The 21,178-nt window shown below is 39.1% G+C and overlaps 1 protein-coding gene and 1 pseudogene across 1 annotated transcript in view; one reads left to right on the top strand and one right to left on the bottom strand.

The window, feature by feature from the left end:
• LOC139454196 (uncharacterized protein C20orf96-like) overlaps positions 1-21,178 on the bottom strand; it is a 156,641-nt gene that overhangs the window by 5,296 nt on the left and 130,167 nt on the right. The window contains exons 10-11 of the mRNA XM_071235764.1: positions 6,994-7,059; positions 4,347-4,489 (exon numbers count right to left, since the gene is read on the bottom strand). Coding sequence (XP_071091865.1) covers positions 4,347-4,489; positions 6,994-7,059 — 209 coding nt within the window. The remainder of the gene's footprint in view (positions 1-4,346; positions 4,490-6,993; positions 7,060-21,178) is intronic.
• LOC139448185 (uncharacterized) lies at positions 15,291-17,048 on the top strand (annotated as a pseudogene).

The following is a 21,178-nucleotide window of genomic DNA, read 5'->3' as shown; positions in this document are numbered from 1 at the left end:
TCAACAGGTCCTGATATTGGGGTTAAATTGAATTTTGGCAGGCGAGAGGTCGGTAGACATAGCCAGGTTGACTGCCTGACAGTCGGTAGCAGCAATCACTTCTCCCGACTGGTTTTCCCCCCTTGTGTCTGGAACCATGATAGTGTACTCCTCCCTGCTGATTGTAATCAGGTTGTTGGTAATTATACTGAGTGCCCAAACCGATCCATGGTGTCCTCACACACCTTCATTTTTACACCTTTATTGCGATTGTCATTAAACAGGTAAGGCTGTGATAGGTTGGTTCATGACAGTCTTAATTGTCTGCTCCAAGACTGCCTTTGTTCGAGCTCCATCCAAGTTAACCGGGTGGACATCCACATATGGGTGGTTTATAGTAGCTCCACCTGCATCCTTACAATATGGTTAAGAAATTTGTGCATTAGACCGACCTGGTCAGAGTGGATGGTAACAGGTGTCTCCCCTCGTATCCCAGCATAAGAGTCCTCTTGTTGTAGGATAACATGGTGAACTCTAGCCACAAAGAAATTGATGTCGATCCAAATGTCCATTGCAAAGTTGGTTGGTAGAGTCCATCTCACAGAGTCTAGTCAATGGAATCGGTAATGTCATGTTAGGAGACTTGACAAGTTTGTAGAAATCCTAGTCCAAGGTGTTGGATCAGGTAAAGGGCAATCATGTGTGCAGTACATTTGCTGTTTCAATGGAGGAAGTGGTAAGTTCACATGGCTCCTTGATTGCCCAACCGAATTGTTAACTTGGTAGACAACCACTGATAGTAAGTCGGTCATGGGAGAGGGTGGTGCAGTGATGGTTATGATGAGATGATTAAGTTCCTCAATTACCTCCATCTTGGTTTGTAGTCAAATGATGCCCACAGAAGGTGAACCATCAGAATTGCATACAGCCCTCTGCTCTCGAACCAAGACTGGGTAAGTAGGACTGTCCTCTGAACTGTGCATCAGCTGGGTCACACGTGACACATGTTCATCCAAAACCATAGGCTCCCAGCCCCAGGTCACGATCCCAAACCAAGTTGTTGATAGTAGCCATACCTTGCACATGCAGCACAGCTTCCTGTACTCCTGACCTGACTGGGTTATCTGGTGAACAGAGTGGGTCAATATCTGAACTAACCATGATTTCTGCACTGGTGACTAACACTAACAGGTCGCTTCTTGGTAATCTGTGTGGCTCTCCTGCTATTCATTCAGTCCTCCTTCAAAAGACTTTAGGAAAGTTGAGGTGTGGCATATGTCTGGAAAGGAGCATCTGACTTCGTGGGAGGCTTGGGGTTGTCCTGCTTTCCAGGAAGGTTGCCAATGTCAGGAGATCGCATCCAGAAGCTTGTCCAGCGTGACCTGCATGCTCTCCTGATGGTCTCAGGGAAGGATGAGACGTGGCACCTGTCTTGGGTGACATGTCAGACACAGGGGGCCTGGGGTTGTTCTGCTTCCCAGGAAGGTTCACACTTACTGGACTGTGCAAAGTCAGAATTGCCACTTTCTTCTCTGCCACTTGCCATTGTCCAAGATTAAGCATCCTTGAAAAAATCATCCAGTGGGAGGAGGGAAGCACACTAGGTTCATCTGGACTCTGTACAAGGAACAGATTGGCACTTCCAACAAGTACCATGTGGGTCACCCAAGGCCTTAAAATGCCAACATGCCGTACATGTTCGTGGTGGAGATGCTATCTTGCTCCACATGACACGTTTAACTGCTCAGAAACTGAAACCCTACTATAAATTAATTCTCTTCAGCTTCCACGCAAGTTAGAAGCAGCATCTACTCTTTTTGTAAACTACATGGACTGAAATTCCGAACTTTAATATTGTGGGAAAACAACCAACTTTCCACAACTAGAATTTTTCTGTTTTATTTTATAATTTTTTTGTGTTGACAGTGGCATACACAGGAGAAGAAACAGATAATTAGTGTCTGCACATGGGCAGAGGTATAGGAACAGATATATTATTAGTATCTAAACTGCTTATTTTGAGTTTTTATTCATAGACTATCAAATAATAGTTATCACTATTATTAACTCATTCAACACCAGTCAACCAGAAGCTTTTACTGCTGTGACACGGAGTTCCCAGACTCTTGTGTGATAGATGAAGCGAACATTTATCAAGGAAAATATCTGCTTGTAAAACATCTTTGCTACTGTATGTTATACTCCATTTGAAGGGTCTAATCCTAGTGCTTATACACATGAAAGTTATGTTTATCACATTATTTACAACTTAATTTAGTTTGTTGTAAATAAGGAAATGTAAGATAACACTTTTATAACATCCAGATTAAGAAAAAAGGAAGCAAGAATTTGATTTTCGGTAAAACATACAATTTCATAAAATCCACTTACCTACTACTTTTCATTTTCATTGTTCACGTAATTGAAAAATTATTTTTTAAAGAATTATAACATGTATCTGTCATCATCCATTTCCCAATAACAGCGGCTGCCCGCTCAGTAACATGAAGAAATACCTCCGTTTTCAAAGCTTCATATGAATAACATGTGTGTCGAAGACTATGTGACACACCATCAGAAAGCTAATGTTTTCATCTACACGATAGTAACTTCACCTGGAGTCTTTTCATAGCTGTAACATGCGATTTTACGCTTTCTTGTCAAAATCTGCTTGGTCATTGGTCAAAGTTGAGCATGTGACCTAAGGCAGCCAATCAAATTACAGCAATGGTGCCGTCCTGGTGTATGATGAATTTCAGATTTTGACGAAAAGGTTTTTGTTAAATCGTGTTATTCTGAACATCTTAAGCAGGAAATTGCGATCTATATTAAAAATATGGAACTTCATTGATGTATCAAGCTCGGTTATGAGCTGTGACAAAGATTTTTCATGCTTATATTTTGGCATTACACATCATGTCCGAGCCGAGAAATCGCATGAAAAGACCGAAATAATAACTTATATTTAAGTTTGGCAACTTCTAGATATATTTTTGTTGATTTTATTTATTACTTTGTGTACTATACTTAAAGATTTGCTTGTAACGTCTTTATTTTGCTCTTTGACATGTTCAGTGTGGACCGTTGTCAAAGTGTTTGTCTGAGCATTTTATTTTTAATAACATTGCGAGAAACAGTGAATAATTTTTTAATCTATTGATAAAAAAATTATAAATTTAAATGGAATATGTATTTCAGACATTGTGAAATGTGATAGAATTAATAAATGAATGATATGACAGGTAGGTTAAAAAGAAAATTATATATTATTTTGACTTGACTACGGCCTGGCCATTCCACTGGCCTGCAGTGTCTGGGGACTGGAGCCTTCTTGGGCGATGTACCGGCCTACAGTGTTGAAAAGAGTTAATTCAAAGACTACTACCTGTTTTACATTTGGGCTAATATGACCGAACTCACTAATTATCTGCATCCATGGTTGGTGGTGTTGGGAAGACATGAACACAGAGGTTTATGAAGGGAAATACATTTACCTTATTTTCTTGAGTATAGTGCACACCCAAGTATAATGCTAATTTCTATCTGAAACTATTTTTTTATCAGGAATAATATATCCTAATCCCTTTACTAAATATATTTAAAGTAATAATAACCCTAAGTGTAGCACTTCGGTGCAGCTGATCGCTATTGCTGGGTTGTTTTTTTCATATGGAACGATTTGACCAGTCACCGTCGAGGCTCCTGGGCATGTGATCATGAGAACTCCATGTTGACATAGAATCCTCAAACTACAACAAATATGACTTTTAATAAGTATGGCATTTATGATATATGTATCCATTCTCTGTCAACTAAAGTTCGTTTCAAGGCGTCTATAAGGGTAATCTGACTGTGGTTGCTGTTAATAATGATGAGTTGTGCGATCTTCTGATAGCTTCACACACAATTTCACCGAAATTGATAAAAACAATATTAAAAGGAATTTTGAATGAAATTAATGAAATAAGTTACAAACATAAGTCCAGATATACAATCAACACTTTTTATAACCAGACAGTGTAATTACATGATTAATTTGCGTACTTCAGTATGGATTTGTTGACATGGTATTGCCGGTGTTTCATGCTCACGGTAATGTCTTTCCATGGGGGAAAAAACATCAAAACTCGCTATGTTGTGTATAATGCGCGCCCCCTTCTACACAGCTGTGTCTTTTGACATAAAAGTGTGCACCATACTCAAGAAATTATGGTAGTATCTCAAGTGGTTATGGATAGTTGCCAGTGAAAAGATTTTTTAGTGTCTTCCAGTTAAAATACATGATTTGTCACTGATGTAACAGAGGTTTTATATTCAGAAGAATATCAAGTGAGCCCTTGTCTCAAAGGGAAATAAGAAATGTTTACTTTTTTGCTGAGGAATAAAACTCTGGAAACATCTGCAGCCTTGTATTTGTGAGTGGATCCCGCAGCATATGATCTACCTCTGCCTCCATGTGTTGGATCACCTCCTGCAGGTCCTGTTGCTCTCGAGTGTGAAATTCTATTTCCTGCAAAATATAATATGTTTATACAATGATCCCTCGATATACCGCTGTCATCAGGGTCCAAGAAACCGACCCCGCGTTCTAGGTAAGAGCGGTGTACAGATATTCCTTGCTGAGGTTCACATTACGTAATGATGGTAGTGAATGGAACAGTGGTGCAATTATTTCACAGTGGCATGGGACATGTAGATGTATGTAACACTGATCATGGACGATGATTCAAACTGCATGCGTAAAAAAATAAAAATACTTTGTGTAAATTAATCAAAGTAGTCTGTATTGTTTTACCACTGGATGTTATACATGTAGAATCTAAAAAAGTGTTGTTATATTTTAAGTTTTTTGGAAGAAAATTGGTGTGATCGCCAACCTACTCACATTATCGATCGATGACAGTACATTACAAAGCCAAACAATTATTATTCGACACTGATAAAAATATTCTAAATACCTATCAAAGACGGCATACTAGATGGTAACAATATTTCCAAAAGTAGATTTCAGTGATGTAAAGTATGTTGCACTGCTTCATGAAAATAATGTGTAACTTGGGATCTCAACCCAAATGAGCATCAGTGAGACGAGTTGGAGCAATGTTTATGCCAACATGAACCAGGGCTGCAGAATCTGCAGCAATTTTGCCAAACTCTTTAGGAAGACTGGGATGCCATTCCCCAAAGAGTCATCAGCAGGCTTCTTGTTTACATGTGCAGGAGGTGTTGTGTAGTCATTCATTCAAAACCTGGGCAAACATGGTACTAGTTGGGTTTACGACTGATGTGATGTTTGATGAACACTGTTTCACTTTGTAATCTCCAAACACAGACATGGTCCACTGTTGCTTTCAGAGTCCTGCAGAAGTCACTGAAGGAATCTCTTGAAAACAACACATATGAGTTTCTTTGTAGGGGGAAGTGAGTGAGTTTGGTCTTTAAGCCGCTTCTTGCAATATTCCAACAATATCATGGCGGGAAACACCAAAAATGGGCTTCACACATTGTACCCATGTTGGGAATCAAACCCAGATTTTAAGCATGACAAGTTAATGCTTTAACAACCACTAGGCTACCCGACTGCCCCATTGGGGGAAGTACCAGTATATAAATTGCGCAACTTCACTGTGTAGATATGCAGTACCCCAAAAATAGCATCACTTTGTGTAACTATAAGCAATACCACCTCTTTATAATGTTGCCTTTCTCCTTCTTGGAATTCTAGTTAACAAAGCTTGACCACATTCAAGATTAAATTGTGTCTGTGGTGTACTGACAGCCCATAAAATGCACAAGCAGCACAAGGATTTGTGACACCATTCATCTGATCAGATACTCTTATTACCTTAAGCAACACAGGAGGTTGTAGGGATTAAATTCATCAGAAATCGGTCATCAAAAGAAAGATCAGCTTTGAAAAATGACTGCCAGTGATCCTAATACCCCAACAAACCCAAAACATTGCACATGGACCATGCAATGTGTCTGTCCAAGTGGGTAGGGGGGTCATTCTTGATAGTAACACTTCAGTGAAAGGTCATCAAATCACTCCGAGTCACTGATTTTCATTATTCACAGGGACACATAAGCTCTCGTTTCTTGCTTTAATGCTATATTTGTGATCAGATTGGGAACGCATTGTCTACAACAACATTGAGGTAGAATTTTTCGTTTCATTCATACACATGGCCATCAAAATGTTTTCTATCAATGAATGGCTTTTGTGTCTATTGATGAGTATAACGTTGGCCTTAATTGGTTAATTCGTCTCGAACCTGTCTCATGGCTCAAATAGTCTTCATTTTTTATTGTGTGGTCTTGTCACGATGGTCAGTTCTGTGGACAGCCACTACATCTTCCTTATCAACTATCACTTCTCTATCTCCCGTAATCCAATGGACTCTTCATTATCTAGTGATACAGGAAAGTAGCATATTTTGACATTATTCTTATGAGAAAACTGTTCCTTCTGTTTAGCCAAACTCAATGATAATTTTGGATAGGACTTTGCTTTTCCAGACCTTATTTTAGATCTGACATTATAGTGTCTCTGACTGTGTTTCGTTTCACGAGTTTCTCGTTTTCAGCCACAATGTTTTCTTTAGTATTTGTTCAATAAAGTGTTCAAATTCAGTATTTATCAGCATATCCACTAAAGTGTCCTGAATTTCTGCTAGTTCATTGTTAGTGTCAATGATAGCTGATTGGTTTTGAGGCATATGGAAAATATTGGGAAAATATTATAAGACAGTTCACAGTTTTCATGAGACCATATTTACTTACCGACAGGATTGGAGAATCAAGCATGGAATGGACGGGCTGACCTATGACCAGTATTTTGCTTAGTTGTAAAAAATGTTTCAATCTGTCTCATACAAAGTCAACATTCACTATTGACCACATATACTCAAGGTTTATGCATATTGAGGAACACTTCTTATAGAGTTTAAGAGAAAATTTCAGGAGAGTGTGTTTACCCATGTGGCTAGTCAGAGGAGGCAACCTGAAAATTACCTTTTGCATCACTAAGTTCTGCAGTGCCATATCCTTCAAACTTGGATGCATCATGGAAACTGCTTTCTGAAAAATCAAATTCACCATATTATTGATAGGAACTTCAGACTATCTATTCTAATCTCTGTCCCCACATGGTGGCACAATGGTGAACATAGAAAGATATATCACTCATTTGTTTAACCGTGTTTGCCACAGCATGTACAGTGTGATCACTATCTAGACAGCTATCAATAGTTTTGCAAAGGACAAGGTTGGAAAAGGGCTCTTATTGGCCCACTGGAAAATATAAAATTTGGAGAAAACTTTGAAAATATTTATGAAAATTATCAGACATCGAACAATAGTTGGCATTGTTAATAATTCTAAGAACACTACCTCTATTACATCAATGCTTTATTTTGGCTGTCATCACACCATAAAATCTTTAGATTTAAACAGAAGTCCTCTTTACTGTCAACTATCCTTAACCAGTTGAGATACTAATAATATCTCCCTCCTAAAACTCTGTGCATGTGCAGAAAGGAAGTCTTCACTTCTTCCAACATCAGCCACCTCGATGCAGAATATTGGTGAGTTAAGCTGTATTACACCTGATGAGGTAGTATTCTTTGAATTATTAACTTTGATAACTATTTCTGTTGTTTAATAATTCCTTCAAATAGAAGAAAATTAACCCTTGACTCACATCAAAATTGTTTTTTTAAATTATAATCCAGTTTTTGGGAGGAGTTCATAATTGTTCTAAACAAACCATACAAGTTGTTTTGACCAATAATAGGTCCACATAATCCCAAAATAAGGCCTTCCATAGAATTACCATCATATCTGCTTCCAATTCCTAACAATTGTGACATCATCAATCAATCCCTAGCAGCCTTGTCCCGATGGAACCTTCCAGACCGTGACACCTATAAGTTTCTAATGACGTGACTTCCAGCCTTGACATCATTCCTGTGACTTATGAGCATGATCACTTGCTGTTAACCTATGACCTGTCCTTCACCTTGTAGCCAATAGAGTACAAAAGCTTAATCTGCCTTCCAAGGCTGTTGCAGCTGTAACCACACAACTCTTTTTCGAGGGGGTGGGGAGCTACTGGGTGATGATCGACTGGGCTGCGATGACTGGACAGAGGCTGTTGATACCATAGTAGTAGTGAATGCAGTGGAGGAGCACCACTGACACATGGAGACTATAAATTTGTCCATGAAGTGAGGTTAATAGATGTGCAATTACTTCCAAGTGTACAGGTGGAGGGAGTGTAGGCTGCCATACATGATGTCTGATCTGGGTTGGAAGAGGTGATCTTAGTGTTTAGCAGTCAGAGGAATTCATCCCATAATAACAGAACCGTCTGGAAAACAGCCAGTCTGACATACCTGTGCTATAAGAATGATTGTGCAGTCTGCGTTTTGCATCTTCCGAAGTACTCTGTCTAGAAGAGACCAAGTGGGATAGTTGTATGCAAACAACTCCATGGAATCACGTCCACTTCAACAGTTTCGCTGAGAGACCCATTCTATCCTCCATCAAGAAAAGCTGTCTGCCCAGATGTTGAGTTTCCCATGGAATGTGGCAGGCATCCATCGTGCAATGGCTCGAGTCATCCAAGGCAAATACATGTGTAGTCTCGTGCATCAATCCAATCAACATGGTTCCTCCCTGTCTCTGGACATAAGGCACCACTTGGGTGATATCCTCTACTAGGTTGAGCTCCGACATGGTGGTGTGAACCAGGAATCCGAAACAGCAGTTGGATCAGGAAGATGGTGTTCTGACAAATCTGCTATCGTGTACTGATCAGGCTGATCAGGAAGTTGTCGATATATCCATGGATAAGCACTTGTTGGAGGCTCGCAAAACATAATTGGTGTGATTATCTAGGGGGATAATCTAGAAGTGACCGGAAGTACTGTTGACTGAGAATTAGAAATATTTCCTGGATCCAGAGTGAATTGGCACAAATAGGTATGGATCATTGAGGTCGAGGCTGATCATCCAATCCTCAGTCCAAAGCCATATGTGAACATGAGTAGTGATTCCATCTGGAATTTTGGTGGGCATATATAAGATTTTTCTTGTTGTTCAAACTGATGATCATGCACATTTCGATAGTGTTTTCCTTGGGTACAACAAAGACAAGAGAAAAAAAGACTTTGCTGTGATCACTAATCCTCCAGTTCCTGTATAGTATACTTGTACGAGGGGTGTTCATTAAAGATTTCCCCTGACCCACTTCCGATGGACCTAGTGGAATGAAACTTGGCATAGGTATTAGTCTTTCTCCACATAGGAACCAACAAGAGTTACACACTTCTCCCTTCTTGTTAAAGCCCTCATTTTGCGTCTCAAACCAGGACTTGACTTCAGAAATCAGTGTTTCATCATCTGTGAAACGTTTTCCCTTCAAAAATGACTTCATGGTTGGAAAGAGGTGGAAGTCAGATGGTGCAAGGTCAGGAGAGTAAGGAGGATGTGGAAGGATTTCATAGCCACAGGACCACGCTTCTGTCTGGGCAACATGAGAGTTGTGTACTGGAGCATTGTCTAGCAGGAGACGGACTCCCTTGGTCAGCATGCCACGCCTCTTAAGCTTGATAGCATCCCGCAATTTCCGCAGCAGTGAAGCATAATAAGCTCCTGTAATTGTGGTACCCTTTGCCAAGAAATCCATCATCACTACTCCGTGCTGGTCCCAAAACACCGTGAGCATGACCTTGCCTGCAGAGGGTTGGACACGTGCCTTCTTTGGGGTTGGTGACTCCACATGCTTCCATTGCATCCACTGAATTTTAGTCTCAGGATCATAGTGATGGACCCATGTTTCATCCTGTGTGATAAGTCTGTCATAAAAGTTTGCCTGGTTTTTTTTGGCACATGTCCAAAAGATCCTTTGAGCAATTGACTCGTTCCTGCTTTTGGAAAGGTGTGAGCAACCTGGGAATCCATCGTGCAGACACCTTATGCACGTTCAAATTGTCATGGATGATTTTTTCCACAGACCCTACACTGATCTTGACATCTTGTGCTAACTGGCGAACTGTTATACGTCGGTCTGCCAAAATGTCTCCACTTGATGGATAGTGTCCTCATCAATGGCTGAATGGGGGCGACCAGGAAGGGCAGCTGTTTCCACAGATTACCGACCACACTTGGACTGGTGATGCCAGTGTTTAACAACGTCATATGATGGGGCATCTTCCCCATAAGTTGCTTTCATTTCATCGAAAGTTTCTTTTGGTGTGCGACCTTTCAAATATAAAAACCTAAGCACTGCTCGGTATTCTACTGGCTCCATTGTCACACCCTACTCGATCATAACACCTGTAAAAGTGGTAAGATTAATAGTTCGGTGCTGCAAATTCAGACATAACCCATAGATACATGTATCATTACACATGTGAAATTTCAACCAAATATGATAACCCTAAGTGGTTTAGGGGAAATCTTTAATGAACACCCCTTGTATAATAGTGTCTGAATAGCCAAGGAGGCTGCCTGCTTGGGACCTTCCAGATAGAACCAGATGGCCTGCTGGCTGGGAGACAAGATTTGGTCATCAATGAAAAGGAACTTGTATCCTTCCAGAACCAGGTATGAATCCAGTGGTTGGACAAGATATGCATTTGATTTTCAGCGAATGGTACCAATCGTCCCCCACTGGTCCTCTTATTTGGGTTAGTTTGAATTTTGGTACACAAGAATCCATAGACATAGCCAGGTCAATAGGGTTTGGACCAAATGATGTAAGTGCCTGACAGTCAGTACCAGGTGTCACAACTTCCAACTGGTTTTCCCTTCTAGTGGCCCCAGAAATGATAATGAGGTTGTTGGTAATCATCCTGAGTCATCCAATGTAGTTTTGTCAGCACAGAGGCTTGTCCATCTGATATCTTCTTCTATTGACCAGAGAACAATAAAACACTGTTCTATCATGACGTCATTTCTGGAGATTCGAATGGCTGTGCCCCCTTCATGGTATATTCTCCCTGCTGTGTTTTATTGTACAATAAACAACAGCCTCTCATCGTTTATTTCTTAATTAAATAGGTGAGGGTTCTTTCATGACAGTCTTCCTTGTCTGCTCTGAGACCAGCATTGTGGGGAGAGAAGGTGCTGCCTCTGCATCCAAGGTAACTGGGTGGACATTCACATTTAGGCGGTGAGTAGCTCCTCCTGCTTCCTCACAATATGGTCCATTAATCAGTGCATACTACCGAACTAGTCAATACCTGGTAACCCAGTATAAGATTCCAGCAGTGGTGGGACAACATGGTGAACAAATTGATAAAGGCCCCAATGTCCAAAGTTGGTTGGTCCATATCCCGAACTCTTGTCAATGGAATTGGTGTTGTCATGTAAGGGGACTTGACAAAAATGTAGAACTCCTCGTCCAGGTAAAGGGCAATCATGAGTGTAGTATGTTCTCTGTTTCAATGGAGTAGTTTTAAGTTATCATCACTCCTGATTGCGCAATCCATTTGTTAACTTGGTAGACAACAAGTGGCCTGTAAGTTCTTCAGTGTGATGGTGGTGGGCCCACAGCACACCATACTTTAACATCTGTGGGACTGATGATAAAGTTCCTCAATTATCTCTGAGAATGACTGTCCTGGTTCGTAGTCAGATGATGAATCAAATGATAGGTTGGGCCACAGGTGACATGTGTTGATCCATGCCTTGGGTCACGATCTGAGAATGATGGGTCACTGCATATGTAAAGCAAACCAGTAGAAATGATTTGGAAAGGGGAATATGTGGACCTGGCTATGCTGACCCCAAAAGAGAATGAAGCTGAGGATGATGAAGGAACCTTTAGACTGTGGACAGACAGGTAGTGTGTAGTGTGTGACACAAGTACAGCCGCACAGCTTGCCAAGTCGCTTGGCATCGGGCATGGACAACTTCCTTTCACATTTTCAATATACATTGAGATACAAGCCCCTGTTCATATAGTACAGGGTTTTGGTGTCTTACATGTAGGCTAAATGTAATACAGCAATCACATTTAGGGTGACTGTTGGTCTACAGAAGAGTAACAAATTGTCACCATTTGTTGGGATTTCAACAAGGATTCATGCCTCAGGTTTGCATGTACATTTCCATATAAATGTGGAAAATGAGGAGGTCAGCTTGTCTCAGTTTGATTCAATCCACCTTGCCCATTAGGCCCATAGCTGGCAGCACCCAGAAGCAAGGTGCATTGTTCAATCAAAACTGGATAAGGAGATAGACTTGGGAAGAATGGCCAGGTCTTTCAATCGCCCTTATTTCCAGAACATACAGGTGTCACCAACAGACCTAGTACCCAAAAAACAGGAGTCAGTAACCATCCTCTGAGGGCAAGTCACCTGATGGCTTCAGACAAATACATCACCTTTCTTATCTGCAGGGGCAGTATGACAACATTTCTCGACAGGATTGCTGAGTCACATACGCTTGTCTTGACGAAGCAGTGAGGATGGCATAGCAGTTACGTCTAGACGCTTGCTTTCCAAATTTGATGTTAAATCAGCATTTTGCATTGTTCCAGATTTTGAACTGCTGGGAATCTCCTTTCAAGGTAGCTTTTATGCTGATAAAAGTTTGCCGTTTGGTTTTTCAATTTCATGTCTGATATTTGAAACTTTTAGTACCTTTCTGCAGTGGTGTATACAGCAGCAACTTTCAAACCAACAGATTATGCACTACTTAGATGATTCCTTAACTGGCAGTCAGGCAGGTACACAGGAATGTAGAGATATAACCTTCATATAAGCTTGCAAATGCCTGAGCTCTTTGAAGTGGCAATGACTGCAAATTGACACTGTGGCAATGCAGGTTAGGATACCGCAAAACAAGACTGATGTATTGAGAAAGGTATGTTGACTGTAGGTACTAAAAAGGTAACAAAGTGAGATCTACAGTCTTATGTCTTGGCTTGAATTCCCACCTATGACAATGGCGTCTAAATCTTTCAACATGTTCAGTGGATTGACAGTTGTCCATTGCAGCTCTGCAACTAATCATCAAATTAATCAGATCCCTGCTCTCAACCTTTTGGCTTTACTTAATTAAGGTCTGCGTTTCAGCAGAGATTTAGTATTTTGGAGCTGGCAACATATTTGCCCACTACTGTTGCTGCTTGCTGGTAACACAAGTCACCCATTATAACTCATTCTAATAAAAGCTTAATGCAGCCCACAAGTCCCACCACACCTTTGACCTTGAACCCAATATACACATTTCTTATTTCTCTTGCCTTGTCAACTTTTGGTAAGGCAGGTTACTTGACATGGGGTGTTTAAAAAATATCACATGAGTTAAACACAGTATGCAAACATAATTCTACCTTTAAAATATTTCTGCAATGAGGTAAGAAAACTATTTCTCAAGTGAGTATATTTCTTATATACAAAAAAGGACATGGTATTCATCCTTTACTAAATGATGGGTCACAGTCTTTACATCAGATTCTGTATGACATGTTTAACATTGACTTTTAATGAATAATGTTTCCTCAAATGTTGAGAAGAGATATTCTAAATTTACACACTGCTCTAACTACCATTTGTCTCAGAAAACATTAATATATAATTCAGCTTGCAGAGGAGCTTTTATAGTAACATAATGCACTAAAATTGTAGAAGACTCTAAACTTTGGTGCCATGGTAGGAAATGAATATCTGTTATTTTTGTTAAACATCTTCTAAATGTAGAAAAAAACATGTTCTTATCACCAACATCTTGGAATAGCCAGACATACGCAAAACCACTATTGAATAACATTTGTCTCACATATGATGTCCCTTATTTGCATATTTATAAACATACAATGATGTCCAGTTTCACCCAGAAAAGCTTTGTTAACTGCGAATGTACCTACTCAAAGAAAATATTAAAAATAGCTTGCCTGTATCTTTTCAACTGCCTCATGATATTAAACACCCAGGATTTAGTGACCTTGAGAAAATTATCCCCTGGGAGAGAAGCACACTGAGTGCACCTGAACTCCTCTGTACACTGAACATATCAGCTCTTCCAGCTGGAATGTGTGTGTCCTTAAATGCCCCCTCACTGTACATTTTGGTGGAGGAGACGCAATCTTGTTCCAGAAAACACATTTACCACCTTAGAAACTAAAACCCTAAAGTAAACTAATCCTCCTCAGCGTCCAGGGAGGTGAGAAGCAGGTGCAGCCTTCTTGTCAACTACATCAACTTAAATTCCAAACTTTATTACCATGTAAAAACCATGTTCCATCCTATGACAACACAGATGTTTTACAATAATGTTGATGTCAACAGTAGCACACACAGGAAAGAAGTGAAGACTTCCTGACTTATTGGTATCTTAACTACTTGTGGATAGTTGACAGTGAAGAGGACTTCTGTTGAAACTCTAAACGTCTTATGGTGTGATCCAAGCCGAGATACAGGATTTCTGGCACTGATGTACTGTAGATCTTGAAATTAATGCGAGCATGAATTAAATGAGAAAATGTGAGTGGTCTTTGTTCGCATTAATGAAACTTCGCATTTATGTCTCCAAAATGACTATCAACAATAAGACGACATCACTGCACATTTTGGATAGCTTAAATTCTAACTTGACTATAAACACAAATACGATTTATTGAGCAGCAGTTGTAACAAGTACATAAAAATGTCATTCAAAGTATAGGAATTACACAATAGGCATCCGGTGAGTTATAAAGAGTTCTACCCAATCGTGTCAAACTTGGCATCATTGACCACTTCAGCAGTCCAGACAGACGCCACCCATGCAACACTTCGTCAAAGGCCGACACAACCCAACCCGCACTGATAGACTTCATCACACTCCTCAGGGCTACGTTCCACAAAGCGGTCATGGCTCTAGGACCTAGAAACTGCTATACTTTATCATAGACTTACGACTGTAGTAGCGCTATGATCGCTTTGTGGAACAGGCCCCAGGGGCGGTATTAACAAAGCTTCTTAGAATTTTCTAAGAAATTGACTTAAGCTTTCTTAAAAATTCTTAGCTAAGAAAAAATCTTAAGTATCAATTCACAAACAGTCTAAGCATGATTCTTAGCAAAGTACATGTATTGGTATAATATCTAAGATTTTTCTTAGTCTACCCCGTTGCATCTTGGGATATAAAGTTTGGACTAAGAATATTCTTAACACCTTTCGAGTGACGTTTTGGAGATTCCCTTATCTATAAATAGCAACAAAACACGACTCTTCAGTGTTGAAAACACGAAAATCAAAAGTTTTGGCAGACAACCTATTTTCGATCAGCGGGAATATTGACGGCAGCCAGCGAACATGCCTGACAAAAAGCGAAAACCCAACTGGTCTGAGGACCAAAACCTGCTCCTGACAAAACTTGTGGACGAAAACAAAGCGGTTTTGTTAGGAAAGTTCGGGGCAGGTGTGACAGCACAAAAGAAAAAGGAAATGTGGGTAGAGTTGACCCACATGATCAACACAGCAGGTACGGCAGACCATAAAGATAGTTTGTGCCACTCTTTGGTATTGAAATATATAGAACTAGATTGTATTGTATTGTATTGTATCATATTTAACATAAATTTATTTTCAGGGAAAGAAAAAATAAATGTTCTTGTACAAGTTTTCAGTTATATCACAGTGCCACATCCAGTACCTATTCGTTTATTTCTGAAATTTACATTACACAATTGAGAATTGAATATTTTTATGTAAATCATAGGATGCATCAGAGCCCCTAAATAGGTGGGGAAAAAATGGCATAACATCCAAAGTAAAGCCAGGGGAGAAATTGCAAGGTACAAGCAAGGTGTTATCAGCACAGGTAATTATTGTAGTTCACATTTTGCAACACTGAACTGTAATAGTAGTTTTACAGTGCATAAATCACCAGATCTGAGATACATTTAATCTTAATGTGATACAATTATTGTCTAAGTTAGCTTTCAAGTAAAAATAATTGTATTTGGTGTCATTAAGTACATTTTGGTGTCCCTTACAGTGTATAATCAATTCTTAAAAGTTTGAATTTACATATGTATACAATTCTTAGGTTAGTCATGATGAATGTGCATATTTATAAAGATTCCTAAATTTGAAACAAATTTTAAGGTTGTCTTCAATTGTTACTTAAGTATTATTTAACACATTGATTCGGAATAAAACTTTCTAAATTTTTTAATGTATTAAAGTAACAATAATTTTTTACTTCGACAGGTGGTGGTTTATCACCATGCCCTACTTTGAGTGCCACATCAGAGGTAGTGTGGGATATTCTGGGACAGAATAATGTATCCATATCTGGAATACCATCAGCTATGGACACATCCCTCCTACAGGGGGTCAGCCTTTCTGACACAGTTAATGCAAGGTAATTCTACTGATGTATTCCCTTGCCCTTGTATTGAGTATAATCATTCATATACCATAACTCTACTTAAATGATTTGCTATGAAAAACTATTATGTTAGCAAAGTACCTTCTGTGTATACGTGGTCATACACATTACTATAAAAGCATCCATATTAAATTATATAACACATCAATGACAGAGAATAACCAATCTTGATTATCCACCTAAAGAAATCCTGCAAAGTGCAAGATTGTGGTGAAAAGTATTTGAAGGGATCACTAAAAATCAGTGATGACTCCATGTGTTTGAGACTGAAGATATTCCCCCATTTTTTTTACCCTATTCAGATACATAGATACCCAAAAATAACAATGACTAAAACATTTTCTGTCCATTTATATACAGTGAATACAGTGACATGGCAGCACTTGACTTGCAGACACTCCAGGCCATGGGAGGAGCTGTCCCTACTGCATCAACAGTGTCTGTGCCTTCTCAGCCTGAAGCATCAGTGCCAGATACCGCATCCTCAGCACTGGGATCCATGAAGAGACCAGCAGGATGGAGCACTATCCAGGAGCCAAAGTCCTCGAGACAAAACATTCCTGTTGGGGGAAAGTTATGATGAGTTACTCTTAAAAAAACTTAAACTTGAAACTGAATGTTTAAGTCTTAAGAAGAAAATTATGGAAATTCAACTTCAAAAACTGCAGAATGAATAGAATTTATATTTCTACCATGTATGCATATCACTTTTTAAGGTCAGAGAGTTTACCATATGTTTTCAAAATGTAATGTATTCTTTGAAGAGAAAGATGTGAAACCTATTTTGACAGAACCATACTACTGTTCAGTTTAAATTTATCTTCAATAATATAATATTGGTTAATGTGTGAGGTAACAGTCTGTGAAATGTAACTTCTATCAATAGATACATTGATAACATGTCATAATTTGAATGTGTTTTCATTCAACCATATTCTCATGTTTTACTACTGCTTACAGCAACATTGATTTCAGGGTCTAAAATCTTTGTATTTGGGTGCCAATGATATGGATAAAATCAATAAAATGTAAGACCTTAGCTGACTAAGCTTGTAACACACTTTTTCCAGTTAAGTATTTCATTGAACAGTATTGTGTATCTGTGTTGAATGCCTTTCATATTTTTATAAGAATATTGTTCCCACCACATAAAATGTGATTCACTTAGGCAGTTTAAAAAAAGCCTAAATAGTTCAGTCATTATAAAAAGTGACTTACAAATTGGTCCATTTAACAGACTGGGTAAAAATTATTAAGAGTTCAAAAGGGCTTACACACACCACAATTGTCTAATTTAGTAATTATGTTAGGATATTACAAGATAAAATAAATCAACTTTCATTTTCTTTAATCCTATCATGTTCAATCACTGTGTGATGAAATAGAGCATAAAAATGTTTGGAATTCATTATCATTATAAATTAAATGGGCAGACTTTTCATTCACTTTGTTTTACACACTGACTGTAACATTATATATATACTGAACAACAAAAGTTCCTGTGACATTGAATAAGATTTAATGCAAAATTATGTTTTTTACCAAAACTGAAACAATTTCGGTTTGCAACAAATAAAAGACTCCTGTAAGTGTTCAAATGGTTTAATTTGCCATACTGACTTCAGAAAATGTGTGATTTCATAAAAAACACGAACATGCCAAAATGTCAATTTACAAATCAATAGCGTGTGTGTCCACCTCTGGTTGCGATGCAAGCAAAACATCTTCGTCTCATGGAATGGACCAGGCATTGCACAAAGTCTTGTGGGATATCTGTCCATATCTGCTGGAGCATCTTTCGAAGTTTCTTGAGTGTCTGTGGAACACGTGGTTGACGTCAAAGACGCCGATCCATCTCATCCCACATGTGCTCGATTGGTGAGAGATCAGTTCAGCCAGCCAGCCAGGGGATGACATTCACGTTGTTTTGTTGTAGAGAGTCCTGAACAAGTCGAGCAATATGAGACCGGGCGTTGTCATGTTGAAAGGTAATGCCTGGGCCATTGATGACGCAAAAATGGTAGTCCAACAGGGCCGATGATCTCGTTGCGGTAGCGCTGTCCATTGAGATTTCCTTCTACCACTATCAAACGGGTCCTCTGTCTCGCTGTAATCCCACCCCATACCATAATGCTACCGCCCCGAACTGATCTTCTTCCATGACACAATGATTGACGTAACGTTCACCTCGACGTCGGTACACTTGAATCCGTTCCATCACTGTGGCTGAGGTGAAAACGAGACTCGTCAGTGAATAGAACTTGACCCACTGCATGGCCGTCCAGCGTAGATGCTGTCTGCACCACTGTAGACGTGCTTGACCGTGGTTTACTTTGAAAATGGGACGTCTGGCGGGTCTTCTAGCGACAGTTCCTGCACATCTGAGGCGACGATGTACGGTTTGTGAAGATATTCATCAAAGGCCACAGATGCTTCATGCAGTCACTGCTGGCTGGAATCGATTTCGTAGGTGTGTTGTTCGAATCCAGTGGATTCCATACATGTACCACAATATTGAAAACCAAACTTTACTTGTTTGAAATATACACAAAAATATTGGTGTCACAGGAACTTTTGTTGTTGAGCATATGTGTATGAGACATTTTCTGAACTGGATTCACAGAGCACATAAAAGGATCCGGAGTGTCATGGAAAGAGGCATAGGCCATCTCAAGTCACGGTTCCACATCTCAGATGGAGAGAATCACCTTTCTCCAATTAAAGCATGTAAAATCGTTACATGTTGTGGACTTCTGCATAACATATACATGTACAAGATAAGGAATATCCCATCATCTGATAGTGTGTCTGATATTCCCAATGATGACATGAGAGCCCCCTACAGAGAGGGCGATATTCCTGGCCACAACTTGACCTTCAGGTATCACTTTGCTAACAGTCACTTTCAGTGTCAGTGATAATTCTTCTTTTAATTGCATAAAACAACTATTTAAGGAATGTATTAAACAAGAATCAGTTGACATGGTTTTTCTTTTTTTAAATAATTCACAAACAATTTATTACAACTGATTATTTAAAGTAAAATTGTTTCTGTTATTGTTAAAATATAATGTAAAATTTCTGAATCCCCAGTTTCATAAAGCATGCTCATGTACTCATTTACAGTGCATCTGCCCAGTTTACTTGTATGAAAAGACATCTCTCTTCCAAAAAGAAACATTATATGACAGAGAAACAGATTTTATTGTTGTAAAAACAAGACACATATTACATAAATTCTTCAATCTGACCAGTTACCATCGATGCTCTCCCGTCTGCGATAGCAAGAACTTTATGTTGACAGTTAATAGTCACATTACAACAAATGTGACTTTCAGTGAGTCAATATATGGCATTTATGGTATATAAATCCATTCTCTATCCACTAAAGTTTGTTTCAAGGCATCAATAGCGGTAATCTGACCGTGGTTGCTGTAAATAACATGAGTTGTGCGATCTTCCGATTGCTTCACATACGATTTTGCCAAAATGAATGTAAACAATATTGAATGACATTTTGAATAAAATTAATAAAATAGATTACAAACGCAAGTCCAGATAAAAAATGAACACTTTTTATAACTATATAGTGTAATTACATGATTAGTGTGCATACTTCAGTATGGATTTGTTGACATGGTATTTACGGTGTTACGTGCTCATGGTAATGTCTTTGTGTTGGGGGAAAAAAACATCAAAAACTCTTCAACCCTATGTATAAGACGACCCCCCTTGAAAGCCCCCTAATTCTAGGTACGAAAAAAGTCGCCTTATACACAGCGATATACGGTACATTACAAACTTAGCACATTTTACAACTAGTTCTGGTTGAGATTAAATACACAGAGAAGCAATGCAGTAATACATGTCACAATTTTATGGAAGTAACTGGTCCTTTTTGTCATTATATAAAACACTGTTATACAGAATATGATATTCGTCCTCAGGCAACGTACATCTGTTACGCTGGCCACAGATAACAACATTGTATAGCACTTATAAACATACCTGTCAGGTGATAGTCTCAAAAGACAGAGCCAGTACTTTATGCACTTAGTGACACAGACACCATACCATGGACATCTTCCAGTTTCTCTGAGTAAGCAACACAATTTAATGACTTATACCCTATTTCTAAAATGAATTGACAAACTCTTCTGTGGATCATTTCTACATTATCATGAACTGTACGAGGGCTGGTCAAAAAGTTCTAAGCCTAACAAACAAAACCAATTGTGAAAGAGTTTTTAATTTTATTTTTCAACATAATCTCCCTGCTTTTCAATACACTTCTCAAATGGATAGTGATGCTTTTCAATTCCAGTCAGGAAGACGTTTTCTGAAGCCACCCTGAAAAACCCATTAACGACAGTTTTGAGGTCATCGTTGTCGTCATAGCGCTTTTCACGAAGGTGTTCTGTTAGGAAACAGGTGGAAATCAATTGGTACCAGGTCTGTTGAGTATGGAGGGTGAGAAAGCTATTCAAACCTACATTGTTGCACGTACAGCAGCCTTTGCAAGTTGCGAGGTTTGAGAAGAGGCATTGTCATGAAGTAATAGAACTCCAGCAGTCAGCATTCCTCGTTCCTTTTCTTTGATAGAATCTCTTAGGCAATGAACCAAATCAGCATAGTAGACGCTGGTAATCGTCTTTTGAACTTCCTAAGTAATCAATATGGATTACATCCTTTGCATCTCATCTCAGAATACAGTGGCTTTAATATTTTTCACTGATCTTGAAGACTTGAATTGAGAAGTGGAATGGTGCCATTCCATGGATTGATGTCTTGACTCGGGATGATAGTG

The sequence above is a fragment of the Haliotis cracherodii genome, unplaced genomic scaffold (assembly GCF_022045235.1).
Source record: "Haliotis cracherodii isolate W230 unplaced genomic scaffold, xgHalCrac1.p SCAF_10, whole genome shotgun sequence".
Classification (NCBI taxonomy): domain Eukaryota; kingdom Metazoa; phylum Mollusca; class Gastropoda; order Lepetellida; family Haliotidae; genus Haliotis; species Haliotis cracherodii.
This window is presented reverse-complemented; position numbering and strand designations above follow the sequence as displayed.